This window comes from Daucus carota, chromosome 6 (genome assembly GCF_001625215.2).
Source record: "Daucus carota subsp. sativus chromosome 6, DH1 v3.0, whole genome shotgun sequence".
NCBI lineage: Eukaryota > Viridiplantae > Streptophyta > Magnoliopsida > Apiales > Apiaceae > Daucus > Daucus carota.
Window position 1 is genome coordinate 32,921,451 of NC_030386.2, and position 21,750 is coordinate 32,943,200.

Below are 21,750 nucleotides of genomic sequence, written 5' to 3' on the forward strand. Positions count from 1 at the left end.
CCCACCTTCTTACTTTTCCGTTTTCTTTCTTATCCGTTTTCATCGCACATGTATTACAATTACTCCACTTTCAGTCCTTGTGACGGTAAATATTCCTATCACGAATTCACAACACGGTGTTGTAAATTGTAATCGTAAAGTTTTTTTTTTTTTTGGAAATAATCGTAAATTTCAAGTTAATCGATCACTCTTAATTGTTTATACTCGCTCCATCCCAAATTAGATGACCCCGTTGACTTTGGGTACACAATTTAAGGTTCATTGACCGTATAGCTATATGACTTATTTTTAAAATTTTATTTTTGTAAATAAAAATTAAAATATAAAATTTTCATTTACAAAAAAAAAAAAAAGAATTTTGGAAATAGATAGTCAATGCACTTAAAGTTACGTGCCCAAAGTCAACGGGGTCATCTAATTTGGGATGAAAGTAGTAATAAATTTATAAATTAACTGAGAGAATAATCACATGAAACTAAATACGGGCTTATACATCACGGAATTATAAGTATTTTTCAAGATAAAATTCATGTCTATTTTCAATCTCATAAAATTATACTCCCTCCGTCCCTATTTACTTGTCACTTTGACTTTTTGCACGTAACTTAGAGCAACTCCAACGGAACACCTCCCTTACCTATAATGAGCCTACATGGACAAAAATAGGGGTTGAAGTAAAAATTCTTCACTCCAACCATCCTCTCCTTACCTAAAATTTTTAGGTGAGAGAAAACAAAACCCCTTCTTTTGGGGATAGAAAAGTGAGCCCCTATTTCTTCCAACTCATCTCTTTCTCTCTCATTTTCTTTCATTTTTTATTTTCCCTCCTTTTTTTATCTACCCCACCATAGTAAAAGTTTTAATAAAATATTTTTTTTTCAAATATAGGGATGATTATAGGGAATACCATTGGAGTAAAACAAGTTTTTGCTTACTTATATTTTAGGTAATCATTATTTTATTATATTTTAGGGGTCGAAGATAAGTAACACCATTGGGGTTGCTCTTAAGGTGATTAAAAAACATAGTTCCGCTTATTATTTTTAAAATTTTCTTTTTCTGAATTAAAATTTATAGTTTATATTTTAATTCAAAAAAAGAAAATTTTAAAAATAATGAGCGGAACTATGTTTTTTAATCACCTTAAGTTACGTGCAAAAAGTCAAAGTGACAAGTAAATAGGGACGGAGGTAGTAATTGTTCATAAATCTGCTTGATATACTTAAGTAGCGAAGCTTGGCGGTGTTTGTATGTGACTTTTTTTTTCTCTTACTACAATGTATTTCAATATATTAAGTAGCGCTTCGTGGTGTTATTATTTTCAATATATTTCTAATAATTATCTCTTCTTTTTTTCACTTGCTTATTCCTAGAATCAAGTATAAATTTAAGTATAAATTTCTATAGTTTATTGATCAAATTTTATATTAGTATGAGTTATTTAGCTATTATATCAAGATAATTGATATGAGACATTTAAAAGCTATATTTAATTTTAGAATTTTTTTAATATGCGTACTTAAATGTAACTAATATTATAGAAATGCTTTCATAGTTTCATTTATTGAGTTTTTAATGACACTAACACATCATAATTATTATTTTTTATTATCTTTCGATTAATATTATTTTATTTGTTATTTTTAATTTATTTGAATATCTTATAAATTTATAATCATATATGATTTATATTTTAAACATAAAAATATTAATAAATATCTGTGAAATTGAAAATACACACATCATATATAAAAAATAACACTCGATAAAAGAGTATAGACATATTACTTAAATCAACTATTTATTATATAAATTGGTTTCAAAAAAAACTATTTATTATGTAAATAATATTTAATAATTTTCATGAATTCGAATACATAAATGCTCTACGACTTCTTTTGATCATTCAATTAGATATATAACTTTTGTTTATTCAATATTGGTTGATGTTTCGTGGTACACAAATTCAATTTTTAATCATCCATGCTTGATTATGAATATAGAATAAAGATATTTATATGAAAGAATTCAAATAGAACTATTTAGGGCGTGTTTGGAATGAAGAAGCAAAGCTTCTACTGGCTTTTTTTTTTTGATTAGTTTGTGTAAAAAAAATAGAAGCATTTTAAAAAGTTAGGAATGCTAGGTTTTGTCTAACAGCTTCTTTTTCAAACACTTTAGTAACTTATTTACTTCTCACTTCTACTACACTTCTTTAATTTAAGCAAGAAGTCACTTTTTTTAAATTAACCCAAACACCCCTTAGTCTCGAGAAGATTTATATTATTGAATAAATGTAGCATTCTTACAGAGTTTCCTGCTCCCGCCCCCCCCCCCCCCCCTCGTATTCTTTCTATTCTTCAAGTAGCTGTCTCCATCATCGGAGGGATTTGTATTGGTTTTCACTGGTGTAAAGCCCCAAACTCTTTTGTTTATTTTATTTTTTTTATTTATTTCAATAATCTTCCTCGTCGAGGAAGGATTTATCTCATTTGGTTTGTGTTTTTAGATCTACATCATCGGAGTTTTCGTTTTACTTTTTTATTCGATTCAAACGGAACTTATCGGATACGAGAGTTAATCGTTCTTTCAGCTGTTAGATCTAAGTTTTTTATTTTCATTTGTTTTCAGTTTGCTTTTATTTCGATATGTAATTTGTATTTTCAGGTTGTTTTCTCTCCCTAGTGAAAATTTTGCTTTTCACTTCTTAATTGTAAGCGGTGTCTTGATTTGGTAACGAAAGTTTGTATGGAATCGCAGTTCTGGTTGATAGCTCTATCAGAGTATTAGACATGATGAAAAGGGTATCAGTAATTCAACGAGAAAGCATGAAGCGGGTACTTGTATTTGTATATGCATTTTTTTCAAAATATCGTTTAAGTGTCTATCTATGAGAACAGGTGATTGTAATTTACTCATTGTTCGACTCGATCATTGGTGTAGATACCGTATGACTTTTTATTATTAAATTAACATCTTTGTTTAAAAAAAAAACCATGAACATATGAGATATGTCGACGGATTTGGTCCAAGTCCCGCTCCTCATACACTCCTTGCTAACTTATAACTCAAATTCTTGTCATTTATAATATTTATCATTTTATTATATACTATTTTTGTCCCGGCCATTTGTTTACATATAGTTTGGGCACGGAAGTCAAAAGATATGTCCTCCTTTTGCCTCACGTAATTCTTTATATTTGTTTTGTTCTTTATATTTGGTTTGGGCACGGGTTTTAGAAATTAAAGTAGTGGAAAAGATAAAGAAAAGAGGATGAAGTGGTAAAATCATTGATTTTTAATGTATAAAAGGAAAATAGTGGAGTAAAAATAATGTGAAAAAAAGTGAAAAAAAAATGAAAAGTGGGAAATTAATGGGGTAAAAGTTAAAACTTAAAAGGGATGTTGTGTGAAAAGGGAAGACAAGTGAGGAAGTAGTGGGGTCAATTGACTATTTTTGATAAGTTGTGAAAAGTAAAGAATTGGATGCGACATCCAAAAAGGAAACTAACGATGAATTCTTTGATCTCCGAAGAGGCGAAAACTATAAAATTTTTAGTACCACCCTGACTCAATTATAATAATTTAGTTTTAAAAATCATGATTGACAAAATTTTCATCTCTAATAATTCTTATAATTTTATAGGAGTGGAAATCCAATCGCTAGTTTAGAAAAAGATGAAGTTTGATATAGCGTCTGTCTGGCAAAAAAAAGTTTCTCGTTTTTTTTTATCAAGAAACCGATTTCTATTTTTTTTTAATCCGTAATTATAAAAAACTAGAAGCACTTATAAAAAACTGAGAATGCTCGTTTTTGTTTCCGGACTTCTACTTTTCTCTCAAATAGTTTAATCACTTAAGTTTTGCTACTCACTTTTAGTCCACTTCTTTACTTTAAGCAAACAACAATTCTAGTCCAATTCTTTACTTTAAGTAAGAAACTCTTTTTTAAAGATTACCCAGACGGCCCGTTAATTCCTCTAATTCCTCCGACCCTTCTACTTCTTAACTCTATATTTCTTAAATACTTATCAAAGAACATTTTATGATTATAAGCAGTTAATATATAATATTATTATAGCAAAAATAATTTTGTAATTACTTATAGTATAGTTTAAATAGTTACACCCGCTGTTTTGAAATATAGGTCGCTTGACTTTTTGCACGTATTTCTAAGTCTCTTGACCGCATGTTAAAAATGATTATTTTTGAAAAAAAAAATTTCTGAATAAAAATATATAACTCATATTTTTATTCACGAAAAAAAATATTTAAAAATAATGATTTTTAGCATTCGGTCAAAGCACTTAGAATTACGTGCAAAAAAGTCCAACGACCTATATTTCAAAACGGAGAGAGTATTACTCTCCCAGTCCTCTTTAATTGTAATGCTTCAATAAAATATAATATTATTATCTTTTTAACTTTTTCTCTGAATAAAAATTTAAACTTTTATTTGGGATTTTTTTAAAAAAATTATAAAATTATATTTTTTAAAAACGTTAAAATGTACGTAAAATACTAAAAAAACGTTCTTTCAAAAATAAACTTATAAAATTGAGTCCTCATTTGTTGTAATTTAGCTCCGTTGGGATGGCTCCCAACAAATTATGGTATATAACATGTCAAAGAAAGGATGAGACAAACACAAGTTCTAGAGTTATGAAGCATGCACTCCCTTTTAATTTCCACAAGCTTCTGGTTCCATGTATGCAATTAATGGCTCACTAAAAGAACTATAAACTTCGATTTCATTATCTACAAAAATAGAAACGATGTTTGAAACTAGTAACAGCAAGGCGATACGAAAAAGACAACCCATACGTTACAACAGTCACCAGTTAACCACCACAGACAAACAGTCACCAGTTAACCACCACAGGCAAACAGGGCAATATCGGACACGATCCGAACCTGACCCAAACCCGACCCAAATCCGCAACTTGATTTACTGAGACAAAACTTGAAAATGACATGAAAATCACCCGACTGATCCGACATGACCCGAAATTATTAGAATTTCATTTCTAATAACTTCAATTTCAGTTTTATTTAATTTTAACTTGACCTGAAATCAACTCGATCACTGACACGAACACGACTCGTTCCCCGAAATTGCCACCCCTACACACAAACAACGGACAAGCACTCTATAAAAAATACAAGCACTCTATAAAAAATAACTTAACAGGGATATATTCACAAAAACAGGTAAAAAAAATTAACAAGAAAATCAGAATAAATACTCCGGTAAAACAGCAAAACATATAAACCAATTACCACCAAAATGTATCATATTAAAATGTTACACACCAAAACACTGCCCCAAATTACAATTATCAATCCAAACATGGACACTTTTCATCCAATTCCAGTAATCATCTAATCTTCTCAGGGCTCACCAAACCTTACAATGGTGCATACATAATTATAATTATAATATTAATATTTAGTTAAGTTATGAGGAGGGAGAGCAATGATCACAATGCTGAAGCAATTAGTCATGTTTCACTACTTAATTCTACACATAGCAGAGCAGATCATTCACCTTCTATACAAAAAAAGCCAGAACATCAAAGCGCCAGTCAGTAACAACTATTGGGCCTAGCAATCGGTCCAGCCGGGGATCGAAACGACGCCGTCACAGGATCATTGACACACAGATGAAACGGAACCACATTCCCTTGCCTCCTCGCGTTCATACACTCCTCACAATAGTCATACACTCCGTTACAAATCTCGGATACATAGACAGGCTCCGAAAAAACCGGGAAGTCATACAAATTAGGCTCCGGAACAATCGGAACATACTCCTCGGCACGCATCCCCAAATTGCCAAACCCTAACTGATCAAAATAGGGCATAATAGACGGCTGATTCACAACAAATTCCGGCATGTTTCGCCGGAGAAGAATGAAATTCTCAGGGTCAATACAGTAACTGGACTCAACATTACCGAGTTTCGATCGTCGGCGCCGGTCTCTTCTACTCCGCTTCAACACAACAAGAACAGCGCAATCTTTCTCCTTGAGAATCAACCGGAAACTGGCTCGGCCGGTGATCAGAACCTTCCTCTGATCCTGATGATACAGCTTTGACTTTTTGCGGTCAACGAGATAAATCGACATCTGGTTGGGCGAGATGCCGATTTTCTGGCTCAGAATCTGCTGAAATGCCTTGTAATCGAGAGATGAGTTGATGCTGACGTGGCCGATTTTGAGCTCGCACTCGCCGTCGTAGAAAGCGAGAGGGAAGAGCTTAGAGTCGCCGTCGTTCGCCATTTTTTCCGTCAGGGGTTATGATCACCAACACATACAAAAGGTGAGAAAGAAAAAGGGGAGAAGGGTTTTATAGGGGAGAAGTGTGGGGTTTACGCTTCGTAAATATGAGAGACGGTCAGGGGTAAATTTGTAATTTTGGGAGAGGTTTACTTGGCCACCAAGTTGTGTAAGTACTTGCATTAATTTTGTGTTTTTTTCTTGCATTTCTGTAATCTGTCTGTTGAATTTAATTTCCATATAGGTATAGATGTATAGTTAAACAAAATGTGCAATTATGAATCCAGTATATCTATAAAATATACTATAAATTTACTAATTCAAACTTAAGGTTTATATACTTTTTTTATTAATAATCCTGGATTCATCATAACCTGATTTTGGTTTTCATTTGCTTTCCAAATAATTAAAAAATTGTTGTTTTATAAAATCACATGGAAGTAGAAATATAGGTGGCTATTTGACATTATTTTCTGCCTTTTAATTTCAAATTTCTATTAAAAATTAATTAATTAATTTTAAAAGTTGTTTCAAAATTCGAAACAAATATTATACTATTTTTCAATATTAGTTTAAGATTTCCTAATGAAAAATTACTTATGAATATGATACATAATTTACAAATTTCTTGAAAATATTTTCTCCCAAAAAAAGAAAAAAAGAAACATTCCCCATCCATCATATTAAATATAAACATTTTCAAGTTAATGATTTTATTTTTACTGAAATCAAATGAAATTTATAAAAAAATGGATTTTTTTTAAGCCGAGAGCCCTAAACAACTCATTTAAAAAGAGAGACTAAGAATTGTTATACTTTTAAATTTTTATGTAGATTATCCATTAAAAATCTTATTCCTTTCTGATCAATAAAAAAAAAGTTTTGAAAATATTTTTTTTCTGAAAAATGTATATCATCTTATGCATATCAAGATCTAAAGCTTTTCCGGAAGAAGGGGAGAGTTATTAAGTACAAATATATTTTGAAATTAAACTAAAACAAAAGAATGGAAAATGATGGTTTTTATGTTGATTATTATTGCTCACATAATTGTCAAAATTATCATGTAACAATTAATGAATTGAGAGAAAAAGGATGAAAACTTAACTATATAAATATTATATATTTAATATTATTATAATGATACAATATGAGAATTTAACATCAAAATATATATATATATATATATATATATATATATATATAAATTTATAAACAAAATTATTAAATGAGAAAAAAAAAAGAGTTTTTTGTTAAAATATCTAACTCCAAAACAGTCTAGGTAGTCATACATCAAAGTATCTTTGATTCTATAACAGAAACAAGACGTGAATTCATACGTCATTAATTATTGTTACAAATGAAAGGAAAAAATTAACCAAACGTAACATCCTACGTCACTCAATACCAAAAACATATTAAATTGAATAAATACTAAAAGAATGTTTAAATTTGAATTATTCATAAAAAAAAGCATTTGGGTGGCATTTTCATTTTAATATATTTTTAATATTATATCGTCATTCGTCAGTGATGATCCTGCATGCATTTTCTACATGCTCACCAACTTTACAACCAGAAATCCTGTGAGAAGAAATCAGAAATATACAAATACAAGTAAACCAGAAAACTGTAGTCATGTTAACTTGCAGAAGAGCAGAACCTATAATGTAAGGTATGATTATCACTTGTCAAAGTTACTTTTTAGCAAATGGATCTTGAAGATACCACTATATATACAAGCCTTATAGTTTGGTTCGTGAGAAATCAACAGGAAGTGGATTTGGAACTGAGGCTCTAGGTGTAAAACAAAATGAATCGATCTTTGATTGCATTATTATCGTTATTCTTAACTTGAAGTCAATTCTGGTTGAATATAATTTATCAGCTAAAAACGAACTAAACTTGTGTCAAGTTGTTAAAGGTTTCCCGCGTTCATTTCATTCAAATTGCTCTGATGTCTCTGTATTCCCCACCCAACTTTTTTAATATTTTAGACTAGGCTGTTGAGCATGAGTTTGGATTGGGCCGTCCCCCGTTTTAAAGGATCAATACAAACAGAAAACTTTCAATTTTTACAATTTGGAAGCATATTAGAATTAAATTTTACTTGCCAGGGTGAAGCATATTTAAATTGATTGTTTTATAGAATTCGATTTCAAATGAGTTTCATTGTAATACAAATATAATATAAATACTGTGATTTTTCATCAAAACAAAAATATTATACCATATAAAATATTAGAGTGCACATATATATAATTTAGGATTCTACTTTTACCGGATCGAAGAGATGTCAAATTATAAATTAGTACAATGTATAATATATTAATAATATTATATGATAGATAATTTAGGGACAGTGGTAATGGATGTAGGAAATTAAATTAAATTAAACTTTTTAAGTTTTAAATTAGGACAGGTCATACTCTTAAACACATATTTGAATAATAAATTATTATCATTATATCTATCAATCCGAACAAGTTTAAAACAGAAAACATGTCAGAGAGATGTCATGTTGAAATTTTATTCATGTATAATACTATATATGTAATATGATTGAATATTATAATTATATTGTAATTTATATATAACATTTAAAAAGTGTTCCCACACTCAAGCTTTTATCTTTACCGCCATTATCATGTCAATATTTGAAAAAAAAAAAAAAAAATCATATTTTACAGAATTTTAGTAATTACAATTATACAACTTTTACTTTTATTTAACTACTTAAATACACTTCATTTCGTGTGCAAAAGCTTGTAAAGCTTGTAAACTGAGAAAAATGATAGAAGCTTAAGCTTTCGTGATAATGTTGTGTGTATGGATGTAGAGAAAAGAATGTAATGGAATGAGGAAATATAAATGAAAATTTTGAAAAAAATTGACTAAATGCAAAATGGGATGAAAAGAAATTGGATCCTTCCCGAATTGGGCTCGTGATGTATATAGCAGAGGATACAAGGAATGGAATGGAGAAATGAAATTTATAAACAATTCTCATAACATAATTTAAATTTTATTCAATTCCTTCGAATTCATTCACCCCAATCGAATTTATTCACCTCAACCAAACACAACATAAGAGATGGTCCTCGAGGATATTAATATTATCTCTATCACTAATATAACTCGTCAACTTTTACCAGAAAAATATATTCCATACAGTTAACAAAAATGCCTAATCAGTAATCAACATAACTCTAAAGAAATAAAGAAATACAGCAGGCACTAATATTACAGAAATCGACCAAAAACGGCCTAAAGTTACTTTTAATAGATCTTATTTTACACAACAATACCTTTCATGCTTTTATAGTCCAGTCCAATCCAAGTATCTCTGAGGTATACATGTGACCAAGTTAGATCATCAACATTCTGACAAGATTCGTCGACGATATACCATGCCCAGTCCACAAAAAGTCTATATATTCTTACCGGAGGCATGTTGCTAGCCTCTCATCCAATATCATTTGAGCTTAGAGAGGAATAGACACACATTCAATCCAGCTCTCAGTATCAAGGCAGTTGTACGTTTTCGGATTTTCTGCCAATAGCATTGGTGACAGGCAGCACGAGCCAAGTGTTTCCACTCCTCTAAAACTGATTCAATCATATACTTAATACTTTTCACCATGCAGTTGGCAAAAATAAACATGCTACACATTATTATTTTTTTCAAAAGCCCAACCATGCTAATCAATTCTTCCTATTGGCAAGGTGGACAATGCACATACCAGATGATGTGAATGTAGTTTAACTTGCTTCACCGTAGCAACAAGAATGATGGAAATAATGAATGATTCAAATGTAGTTTAACTTGATTACTTCACCAGGCAGTTGGCAAATATACATATATACTATAAATAAATTTATTTATTTTAAAAACCCAACCAGTCTATATTCTTGCTATAGGCAACGTGAACATTGTAAATACTGAATGTTTTAAATGCACGAGTTCAAGTGGATGTTGCTAGCTTTTACTGGATTTTCCCCATTAAGTTGTACGATTAAACATAACATTAAACACATCCCTAAACAAGAAAAGACCTTTGTTATTTCACACTCATACATGATCACCGACTAACTCTTTTTTCCCTCAAACTTTCAAACTTCTGTTCATAATACCTGAGCAGGTTCTATGTACACCCATAATTTAATTTTTGTTGTTTACACTTTAAATTACAGGGTGAGAGTTCCAGGCTCCCAAGACATGTGGTCCAGTATGACACAGTGAGAGAGATTTATCATTAAATAATACCCTTTAGGCTAACTCAATTACCAGGTTTGTTTAAACGAAAACATAAACTCTGAATATTCTTAATCCATCTCAGTTTCTAGAAAGTAAATTTGAAGTGTAGTCCATATGTTGAGCGACTCCTTTATTGTAAATGAGAAAGATGTCTTGAAAATGATAAATTCCTTAACAAAAGCATCAAAATTAAACAAAAAGAAAATCGAGAAATCTACTATATACCACTGAAAACCACAGGATAATGTAATGCTGCAAAAAAGAAAATGCTTACTTCGTTCGGAAAAAAATTGTGTGCATCATCTTATTCCCGCTAATAATTTACTGCTGCAACTCTTTAATCGATCATATGAACATCTTATTTTGTACCTCTCTTCCATAGTCATGTTGATAACCTCTGATAACTGCATTGACACAGGATGATTTGTTTCATACCAGGAAAATTGAGTATTAGAACTAGACTGTAAAATTTGACAGCTGAAACATGCCGATAACTTAAAAAGCAAGCGTGTGCCACTAACCTCATAAATATTCTTTACATATATTGAAGTCCTATGATTACCAAACAACATACTTTCTATGCATTAACTTGAACACTAATTTATTTATTAACCACAAATACCCCGGTTTAGGAAACCAAAAATATTTATGGAGGGAATATATGCAAAGATTAACAACTCTACATCATATGAGCTTCTAATAAAATCTACCTAGCATGCCCTGAAATTCAGTGTGCATTAAAAAGCCCCAAAAATAACTTCATACACCACATATATCCCCATTTCCCACATAAAAGTAAAACCATCAAAAACAAAGGAAAGAGGAAAGTAAAGGAAACAACATAAGGCGATTACAAAAGAATCCAATCTAGATAGCACATGTAAAGCAAGGTACAATGGCTCACATCTATGTTACAATCTTAAAAGTTTATTATCAGTGTATTTAATGAGGGGGAGACAACATTTATCTCAACGAGGACATAATAAATGGTTTTAACACAAGAAATGCAGAAAAATAAACACAAAAACATGGTTGTCCATATATACATCAGCGAATCTTCACTTGTGTAAGGATAATATATGAAAGCAAATTTGTCTTCTAAGCAAGTCATGTGTCAAAATTGCCAGCACTATCCTAATCCGCAAGATCTATGATATGTTTTATGTAAAATTTGCCGGCCACTTTAAAGTGGAATGGCTAAGCAAGTACCTGTAGTTGAAGAATCTTCTCTGATATTTGCTGAATCTCTTCCTTACACAACAAAAGTTTTTGTTGAATTTTGATATCTGCAAATATTAGTAGTAGGACGGAAACAATGGCATCTATTCTACTTGAATAGCCAGTTAAATACTGTGTCCACAGCTGATTTGAACCTGACGAACTCTCTTCATTTACTAATGATCCCATTTTCTTCAACACGAGTTTTAAAAGTGTGTGACTCCGATGGAAGATAAACATGCAAGGCAGGAGATAATAATGAGTTCTCTTCCTCGAAACCATGGTGGCAGACTGAGTTTTATCTTCTGGAATGCACTATATAATCAATAAAAAAAATTACATAAGTTATGAGTTCCCAAATGACCAACAATACACTAAATAAACGAAACAAGGACCTTGAAAAGGCTATAATTGTTCCTCCATCCGATCTATGTGAGCCTTCTTCAACATTTTGCATGCACTTTAAAGGCATGTAAAATGTACCATAATAACATACACCTTAAATTGTGTGCAACCAGTTCAAAGGCTCACACAAATTGGGACGAGGAAGTATAACTGGTGGACTATCAAAAATCAGTTAGAGGGACACAATAAGTTTAAGGATACTTACCGATACAATATCAGTTAGGTATCCTGGAAGAAAACTACCAAGATTGATCATACTCTGTTCAGAAAGTCTCGTTGGTTCTGAGTCTAGTTTAACAAGCACTCTGAGCAATGCACAAATGTTGTCTAAAGGTGGATTGAGTAACTGCAAGAATAAACAAAGTTTAGTGGGATGGACTTGCCTGTTAGAATTTCAGAAAGAATGATGATTCTTTCCCTTCATCACAAAAGTAAGTTGAGTACATGATGAAGGTTAAGAGACTCACAAGTTGATCAATAATTATCTTCTCCAACATTTGAAACACAATATGCTCGTCACCAAGTTGCAACAGGAAAGAGCAGACAACGTTAGTAATTGACTTAAAAGTCCCAAAATTTGATTTTCCATCATTCTCCACTAGATCAGCACTCTTCTCTGCAAAATAATGCCCACTCTCTGTTATAAATAATGCTTACATTTAGCAAGATACACCTGTATCATATTATCATATCTAGCTTTAAACAACACGATGCATCTGGATTATATTGTGATACTCGACACTTGGACATTGGTGTGTGCACTTCAACACATATTTCAGGCCAAAAACGTGTATAAATATTAGAATGTTGCCAAGTCTCAGAGGAAAAAAAGTATTTTAGAAACTTTCGTTGGTGAGGGAGATTTTAAGGAAGCTGGGGTGAGTCAACAAGAACAGTTTGCTTTTAAAGTATTAAGCATCTTTGACAAATTTTTGTATTCGGGAAAAGTAAGAAATCTGACAATACTTGGTCAAATGATCACATCTCAGAAATCTTCATTACAAACTTGCAAAGCCTCGTAATACTAGGAGAGCCTCAGAGCATCGCCAGGAAACTTTAAGTCCCCTCTTTAAAATAAATATGCAAAGAATAGTGGTTGGTAAATTACACATTCATGTATGTATCATCTTCATAAACACTCCTTTAGTTCAATATTATTAGTAGAATTTCATACAATAAGTACAATATGAAGTGGAGATAAAGATATAGTGTCTTCTTCTATAGATTCTCATAGAAGGAACTTGAGAGTGGAAGGAGGCTCCTCAAAAATGTAAAAAGACATTACAAACTCTACCGACAAGGACAAGACATTGTCATATACATGGTCAGGATACTTTAAATGTAAAAGTAAAACTAAGTATATTGAGTGAGTGGTTCAGGAAAAATGTTGCTAGGAACTCTTTGGATTTACTTGCATACTAGATATAGACTATAAATTTGCCTTCTGGAATCACACGACATTCAGCTAATCACAATAAACTCATAAAACCACAAAATTCAGCTGATGGCTACACAGGCAAGAGGTTTTACAAAGTATATTATTCCAGTACCTGGATAAACTTTGTAACGAGCGAGTAGAGTTATAAAAAAGCTAATGTGATTAGCAATTTGTATGCGTCCAGCTTTGTAGGATGAATGCAAAATCTCTATGATCCGAAACAATATAACTGACTCTAGATTATGACCTGCAGTAATTTGGAAAAAGGAACATTAATACTGGAAACTTTTACACCAATATCTGTGTAATTTTTCAGCACAAATTTTCATAAGTACAGTTCAGAAGCAATTTCATCAACTATAGGAGGTTAAGAATAATTAAGATAGTTATGAGCATATGGGAGAGCATAATTACACACAATTCTACTGCCATTCATTCATTCATAAGCTGAACATATAAAATATTAGTATGTTACTCCTATATGCTAAAACATATAAAATGTTATACCGAACAAAATAGACTGTGGCTAATGATACTAAAGCAGTAATTCAGTATGTATTAAAGACCATTTAAAATGGTTTATTTAATTTGCATGTTGTCAATGCAAAACAAAGAGAATACTGTGCAGGAGAAAGGGATACTAAAGCCTCGAATGACTAGGAAGTCATCCAACGTGAAGCCATATTAAAATTTTGGAATTAAAAAGGATGTCTCAAACCACAAAATACGACAAGTATTGAAAGTTTTGGCAACAAAAAATTAATCAATAAAAAATCAACCAGCTAATGTTTTAGTACTCACATAGGCAACAGGAAGTTACTGACTGAATAATGGGCGAATCCAAAAAAGGGAAATAATAAAGGCAACACACAGAGAGTTCTTGAATATCTCTGGTGAGACTTACAAAAGGACCATAGCCTCCAGTTGCTGCAAAAGAAGAAGAAGAGGAATGGCATGAAACATAAGTAGCAAAATTAATGTGATAATTTTTTTAGTTAAACAACTTAAGAGGTTTAGATTTTACAATCAGCTATGCCTTTGCTGTAAAAATCTTTCAGTGTATACTGAATGTTATTGTATTCCTGCGAGAGAGAAGGATTTATCAAAGCACATTGTCCCAGGTGAAGTTGAAGAAGTAACACGGCCTGCAAGAAGTCGGTTGATATAAGGAGAAAATAGAATAGTAAAGAGAGTGACCACTTACTGTAGAGTAAAAATCATATTAGAAGCAGTTCAATTTGAGACTTAAAAAAAACATACCAATAATCTACTAAAGAACTTACCTTGGAGGATAATTGGTGTTTATCACCTAAATGGATCAGCAATGAAGGAAGCTCCCTTAGCCAAGTTATGTGATAAGCCAAAATTTCAGGATCAGTTGTCTCTAGGTACAACCAGCCTTTTTCCTGCTATTCACATGAAGAAACTTGCTTAAGAAAACTGAATATAATGAGTTTTAGGCAACTTTAATATGACTTCTGCATAAAAAGTTGCATGGCATATTAACCGAACAAACACAAGAGGGTGAAAAGGCAATTTTAGTCAATATATATACAAATATGAAGTGCTACTTTTAGTAACCCCAGCGAGCTGGACCATTCCCAACCAGGCCCAAAGTTTGTCTTGGACATGCCTTTATCTGTCATGTGCAACCTAGCCATCTTTGAGTGCTTAAAGATGTGCAAACATGATCACTTTTCTCAACCATGATCCTATGACAATACAACACATCTAGCAAGTAGCACCCATGGTAGTATTGATCCTAAGTGTCTCACTCTATGATTTCCAAAATAGTAAAGTTCACAGGACCATTTGAATCAGGATCCTCCAGAGATACCATGGATCATTCACGTCAGACATATGCTTGTGTATCTATATTCTATCCATATATCCATCTAACTATAATTATATAGGTAAATAAGACTATATCTAGACCTTCCATGAATTACTTTAAAGAAACGCACAAATGCAATTCCAATAAAGGGAGGAAAAATCTTCCATCTAGAACAAGAAACTTACTGGGTCTAAAAATTCTTCTATCGCAGAGATGCAAACCATTTTTAATGAAGATTCTGGCTTACAACTCTTGAAAACATTAGTGAAACCCTGCAATCATATTGCCACAAACGTTAAGTAAAGACTTTCAACTTACTAACTGGACAAAATTCCACATACCTGAAGAATACGTGATCTCCAGCTACCAGAAACTTGTTTCAAAAGCTTTGGTATGTATGCAACAAGTGATACAGAATGCTTATCATGAAAAACCTTGCCTAATTGCAAGCTCCCACATATCTGCAATTTGATATTTATTAGATGTATTTAGCCATCTTCTGTCAAATGTGTACAACACAATACAACACTTTAAAATACTACTACTATATACAAGGTCCATTTATAAGTATAAGAACAAAATTCTAAATTTTTCGAGCTGAATGATTCTATAGTGGGAAAAAGAAAAATATATGAGTATATCACCGTGTTATTATACCATAAACTGTGCAAGTTCTAATCATCACTCTATCTGACTGAGAATCATAATAGGTTCCTGGGAATTGAAGGACTACGAACCTAAGAAAAAATATAAAATTATAGAAGAGTTCAATTATTAAGATCCATTGATATATGGTGTTATTGGCCTACGTGCTGGACTGCTGGGAGAAATGTCGAAACAGTGATGTTCTATAATTTCTAGCAGCAATGTCTTTCTACAATAAAATCATACAGCTTGAGAAGCAGACCTTTTCTGATAATGCATTCTCGATAAACATAAGAAACTTTTCCAGCAAATCGGAGGAAGGGTAGATCCAGTCAATCAATGACAAAAAGATTTCAGAAATTATGATATTAAGAATAAAGTATCTATTATCTTCCTGCAAAGATAAAAAAAACCAAGTCAAAGGCTTAAAACTGGAGCTTCAGATGAGTTATATTATATCACAGAATCACTAATGTCTAAAAGCCATATACATACATACATACATACATGCATACATCACACACACACACACACACACACACACACACACACACACATATATATATATAATGGAGAGCCGACAAGGATAAGTACGACTACAGCGTCAATGCCCAAAAACTACATCCATCATTACCTTCTCTGAAAGCTGATGTGCTGGATAGAGGGGAAAGACATCCCATAATTTCTTTAGCATTACCATAATATTATCTTGACCATGATGAGATACATTCCGATGTGTATAAAACGATAGAGAAATTTGTAACTCATGTTGACCCTTGTCTATCCCATAAGCAAAAAACTGTACTATCAGATCTATACTTTGAAGTACGGATAGCATACAGTCAAATGATTGTGCATCTAGTTGTGGTGAAGTATGGACCAAAGGTACAAAATCGTGGAAACATCCGACCAGAATAGGCAAAATTCCATTAAGTTTCTTTGTGATGACAGAGAGCCCTACAAAAACAAAAATAAAGAGACAAAATATCAACATCAGGGGTACCCAAAAGAACCTAGAAACGTAGAAAAGGCCAGAAAGCAATTAGTAGGAACACAATAATTTGAAAGATAAGCACATATTACTCGTTATTTAATTGATTTACCAAGTATTTACATTCAAATTCCTAACAATTATGAAAAACTTTTTTAATCAATTCAGAAGAAAGGGGTGATGTTACTTGTTACTCGATATCATGCATAATAGACTGATACATTTGGGTCACTTGCAGTGCCACATGAGGAGGGCACCTGGAATATATCAATTTTGGAATTAAATATATGTCCCTAATATTTTGTAATATTTCTTCCTCTTTTACAAAGTTCATTGTTCTTCCCCTGAATTTGCAAAGTTGTAATTCTTGCTACAGCAAAAAGAGTTATGACAGATGCTAAGGTTTATCATATCAACTTACAACAGACCTTTGCAAAATACAAGTATAAATGTGCCAAAGAATCTAATGCAAAAACTTCGTAATAAACTAAAAGCAAATGTAATAGTTAAAATCATCCACCCACTAACATATTTATTAAGAAATGTATGATACCATCTCTGGCTATCTTAATCTATAAACACACAGTAGGGAGCTACTTTATACCACACGGTCAGAGCACCAGCTCATATTTCTTGCAAGGTTGCAATTTCATGCTCTATTTCACTCACTACTGGACTCATACCAACTTACAGCATAACTGTTCAAACTACAAGTATAGATGTGCCAAAGAATCGAATTGCAAATATTGTGTAAAAACCCTCGAGCAAATTTAAAACTTAAAATCACCCACCCATTTACATGTAATATGGAAAGTATCAGTACCATATCTGGCTTCTAAGAAAAAGAGTGTGTGTGTGTGTGGGGGGGGGGGGGGTGGGGGGGGGGGGGATGATGTACTTCACAATGCAGTCAGAGCACCAGTTCCTACTTCTTGTGAGCTTACAATTTCATGTTCCATTTCACTCACAACAAGACTCATATTGCAATTTAAAACATAAAATGAACAATCTCGAATCGCTAAAAGGTTAAAAATCAACCTTATATGTGTTTGTAAGTCCTTGGAACTACAAAAGCAGTCAATTAAAAAGTGTAGGATTGTCTGACTGTACACAACAAGCTATGAATATTAGCAAAACTCACCAGCAGATTCTTTAGGCACGTCAGGTTCATAAGAATGCAAAACACTATCCCCAGGCCTCTGCTTTTGGAAATTGACAAAATGAAAGATGAGTAAAGATGAGACATGACCAGCACCACAAAAGTATTGCATATAATGTCTGGAAATAGGTACTTGTTTCCGCCTTACAAGAGAATATATTGGATTAGCTAAACACCCTCACGTTTTTTATTTCTTTTTATTTGTTATTCAGATATAGCAAGCAAATTAGATCATTTTATACATACATTTGATAGAAAAGTTGTAAATCAGTAAACAGGGACAAGAAAGTACGCTATCAGTTGCTAAAGTGTCTCCTCTACGATTATGGGGTAAAAGCGATAAGCAGTATGTTATCCCCGCAAGAGCATTCTTGAGCTTGGCCTTGTCTTGTAGATAGAACTGGTTCTGTCTTAATATATCTTCATAGTTCTGAAGAATCTGTACAAATTAAACAAATAGTACATACTTAGCTTATCATTACATTTTGTAATAAGCAATATGAAGTATGACAAATAATTATAGACCAAAAAATAGTATGGAGTTACAAAGCTAATAGAAACAATTTTACTATAATTCATATTCATCAAATTCAAACTCCTCCAGAATACCACACTACAAGAAGCACAAAATCTCCTGCTAGTGCTGCTCTTACATCTAATTCATATCATATTTCATGTATGACACAATAAGACAAGCAAAAGAGAACAGACTGAAGGTGCAATAGTACTATTGATTATAACAACCAGTTCACTAGAAACTAACAAAAAAACAGAACAGACTGAAGGTGCAATGCAATGGCCAATGGTACTACTGATAATAACGACCAGTTCCCTAAAAACTAAATCAAAGGAAGAATTTTGCTTCAATTTGATCTTCCATGTTTCATTGCCAAAAGCAACTCCAATACTCAAGTAAGAAATCAGCCAAGACAACAGCATAACATGGTTCACATGTGTAACACGACAAAATTTCTACTAAAAAATACTGGGGGAAGATAGGGTACCTTTTCAGCATACGAGGAAAATGAAGTTGGGCAGTTTTGGAGAATAAGATCAAGAAATTTGAAAGCCATCAACCTAATATCAATTGCCAAATTTGTCATAGCACTAAAGATATAAACCATCATCAGAGATATGAAAGGCCCTTGACCATCCTATACAGAAAAAAGAAATATGATTAAGTCCAAGCGACACCTATAACGGCAATTAGTAACAATCACAAGGTCCAAAACACATAGGAAACAAGGAGAGTGTACAAAGCATGATCCACGATCGTATGATGACATTAACATCAAGTGAAAGCCATAAAATAGGAGAAGGCATCAGCACACTGGGTTGAATGCATCTATGCTTATCTCTCTGGAGGATATAGTCACTCAAAAGGCAATGATAAATCCAGCGGTATAAATGAAGTAATATAGTAGGAAATTTTATGCCAAAAGGTATATATATTTTTATAATAGTATACAGGCTTGAAAATTTTGGGCCATAAAGCAGTTGCAAGAAATGCCATTGTCAAAGGTTCTAGTTAACTAGTATAGTAAGGGAATATATGGCAGCTGCTACACCTACACTATAATACTTCTTCCCATCAAACAGAATAGAAGTACAAAGATCGAGATATGCATCATGCATTTGTGGACTGGAATTCTGTGTAGTAGATATTCAGAGAAACAAAATTTTTTTATTGGCTGAATGCAAAAACAATTTCCAGTTGCCATATAACTGGAGAGCATTGTACCCATTAAACAAAACTACAATGTCTCCAGTATGAGTATATTTTGAAAGAATATGGTAGACATATAAAAAAAAGTAATTGAGTTACCTCTTTGCACCCAGGGAATATAACCCCCTTAAAAATTTGATATAGTGTTTCACGAACCAGTTTATCATCATCACTGATGCGTTCACGCAGTTTCTCTATAAGAGCAAGTTTATGCAACCTCAGCTCATCTGGATTTTTGGTGAGTATGTCCTTTATACCAATCAACGCATCTTCACATGTATAAAAAATTCCTCGTAAACTTCCAAGCATTATTTATACAGAACATAAAAATTCTACAACGAAAACAAGCGATAAAAGTTTACTTTTAAACAATTAGTTTAGCCACCAAGCTTTAAACATAGAAAGAAGAATTTGAAACATATTTGGGTATTGATAAGATGTATTGAGTCGTAAATTAAACATCCTGTTTATTTTTACCTTTTTTTTGCTGTCAGTACTTCTTACTACACACATGCCAATCCTAGAAATGGAATTCGTTGTCCACTTATGAAGTAAATTGCAATGACTAGTTCACTACAAGTATATACTAACCATACCCCCACATACTTAATGATAGTTGAAATCACAACACAAAATTGATTTGCATAAAAATTAATTTGTTGTAAAATGGATGAGCATTTGTCTTTAATTTATACTAATTCAAAGGTTAACATGAACGAATAAAATACCTTTGCGAACTTTAGCATTGTGGTGAGAAGTTTGTTGCATAAGCTCTTTGAGTGTCAACCCTTTCTTGCTGACAGCTAAACCCGCCTTATCTGATGCTACACTTTGTTCGGGAAGTATAATAGCTGTTGGCAACACACAAAATTATATTTCCATCTCAAACACATAGATAACCCGGACTTCATATATCTACATATACTCATCGATGTTTTCATAATCATAATCAAAACAAATTGTATGAATAAATTATTATTTCAATCAATTGGACAAAATAGAAGACAATACCTTTGGATTTAATTTCAGTGTTGGTAGTATTCTTCGGCGGCGGTAGCTTTCGGCCAATTTTTCGTTTAATTTTCTGCAGGATATAAATAATAAAGGATATATAGTTACGAGTACTCATCTCGAAAATAAAATATGTTTGTACATCGTTCTAACCTTGAAATCGATACCACGCTTGGGCGGCTTCTTGGAAGAAGACTTGGGTTTCCCCATTGCAAGTTTGATTAGAAAGAGTCGCGAGTGAGGGATGTGTGTGTGTTAAGGGGTTTAAGAAATCAGGGTTTTAGGAGCAAACAGAAAGGGGGTGAATTTTAACAAAACAGGGCGGCCGCTGATGCCGATTGTAAACACCCAATGTCTTGCTGGCACTCTATAACGGGTGTGTGCAAAATAATGGTGTATTTTATTTCTACTCAAAAAAATGGTGTATTTTATTTAACATGGTAAATATTATTCCGTTATATGAGCCGGTTCATTTTTTATATATATTTTTAGGATTTTTGACTTTATATTTTAAATTGGAATTTTTTAAATTTTTTTATATAAATAAAAATATTTATATTATATTTTTATTCAGCAAAATACAAAAATATTAATTTTTGTTATATAGCCAAAACATCAAAAATTACGTGTGCAAGATCAAACGATTTATATAAGAGGTAACAGAGAGTATTTATTTTGCTGAATATAGCAAAAATTATTAAAAAAATTAAGAAGAAAGTGTTAGTCTTTACGAGAGGAGATGATCCTAAATATGACTTTGCAATCGTAAACTTAGTAGATTGCGGGT

General features: G+C 32.2%; 1 protein-coding gene across 3 annotated transcripts; it reads right to left on the reverse strand.

The window, feature by feature from the left end:
* Positions 1 to 9,606: 9,606 nt before the first annotated feature.
* Positions 9,607 to 21,301, reverse strand: LOC108228141 (uncharacterized). Of its 3 annotated transcripts, none has more exons than XM_017403634.2 (20): positions 21,117 to 21,301; positions 20,964 to 21,036; positions 20,681 to 20,803; positions 20,052 to 20,221; positions 19,231 to 19,380; positions 18,519 to 18,665; positions 18,209 to 18,266; positions 16,711 to 17,033; positions 16,339 to 16,470; positions 15,773 to 15,892; positions 15,617 to 15,703; positions 14,881 to 15,003; positions 14,622 to 14,742; positions 14,399 to 14,524; positions 13,710 to 13,844; positions 12,627 to 12,775; positions 12,365 to 12,505; positions 11,746 to 12,069; positions 10,811 to 10,940; positions 9,607 to 9,887 (listed from the first exon to the last, which is right to left on the reverse strand). In XM_017403634.2, exons 1-19 carry the CDS (start codon positions 21,171 to 21,173, stop codon positions 10,836 to 10,838), a joined length of 2,664 nt encoding a protein of 887 aa, XP_017259123.1. In that variant the 5' UTR covers positions 21,174 to 21,301; the 3' UTR covers positions 9,607 to 9,887; positions 10,811 to 10,835. The 3 variants fall into 3 exon arrangements, with proteins under 3 accessions (XP_017259123.1, XP_017259124.1, XP_017259122.1); XM_017403635.2 differs by having other exon boundaries at positions 14,634 to 14,742; positions 14,881 to 15,006; XM_017403633.2 differs by having other exon boundaries at positions 14,881 to 15,006.
* Between the last annotated feature and the right edge of the window lie 449 nt (positions 21,302 to 21,750).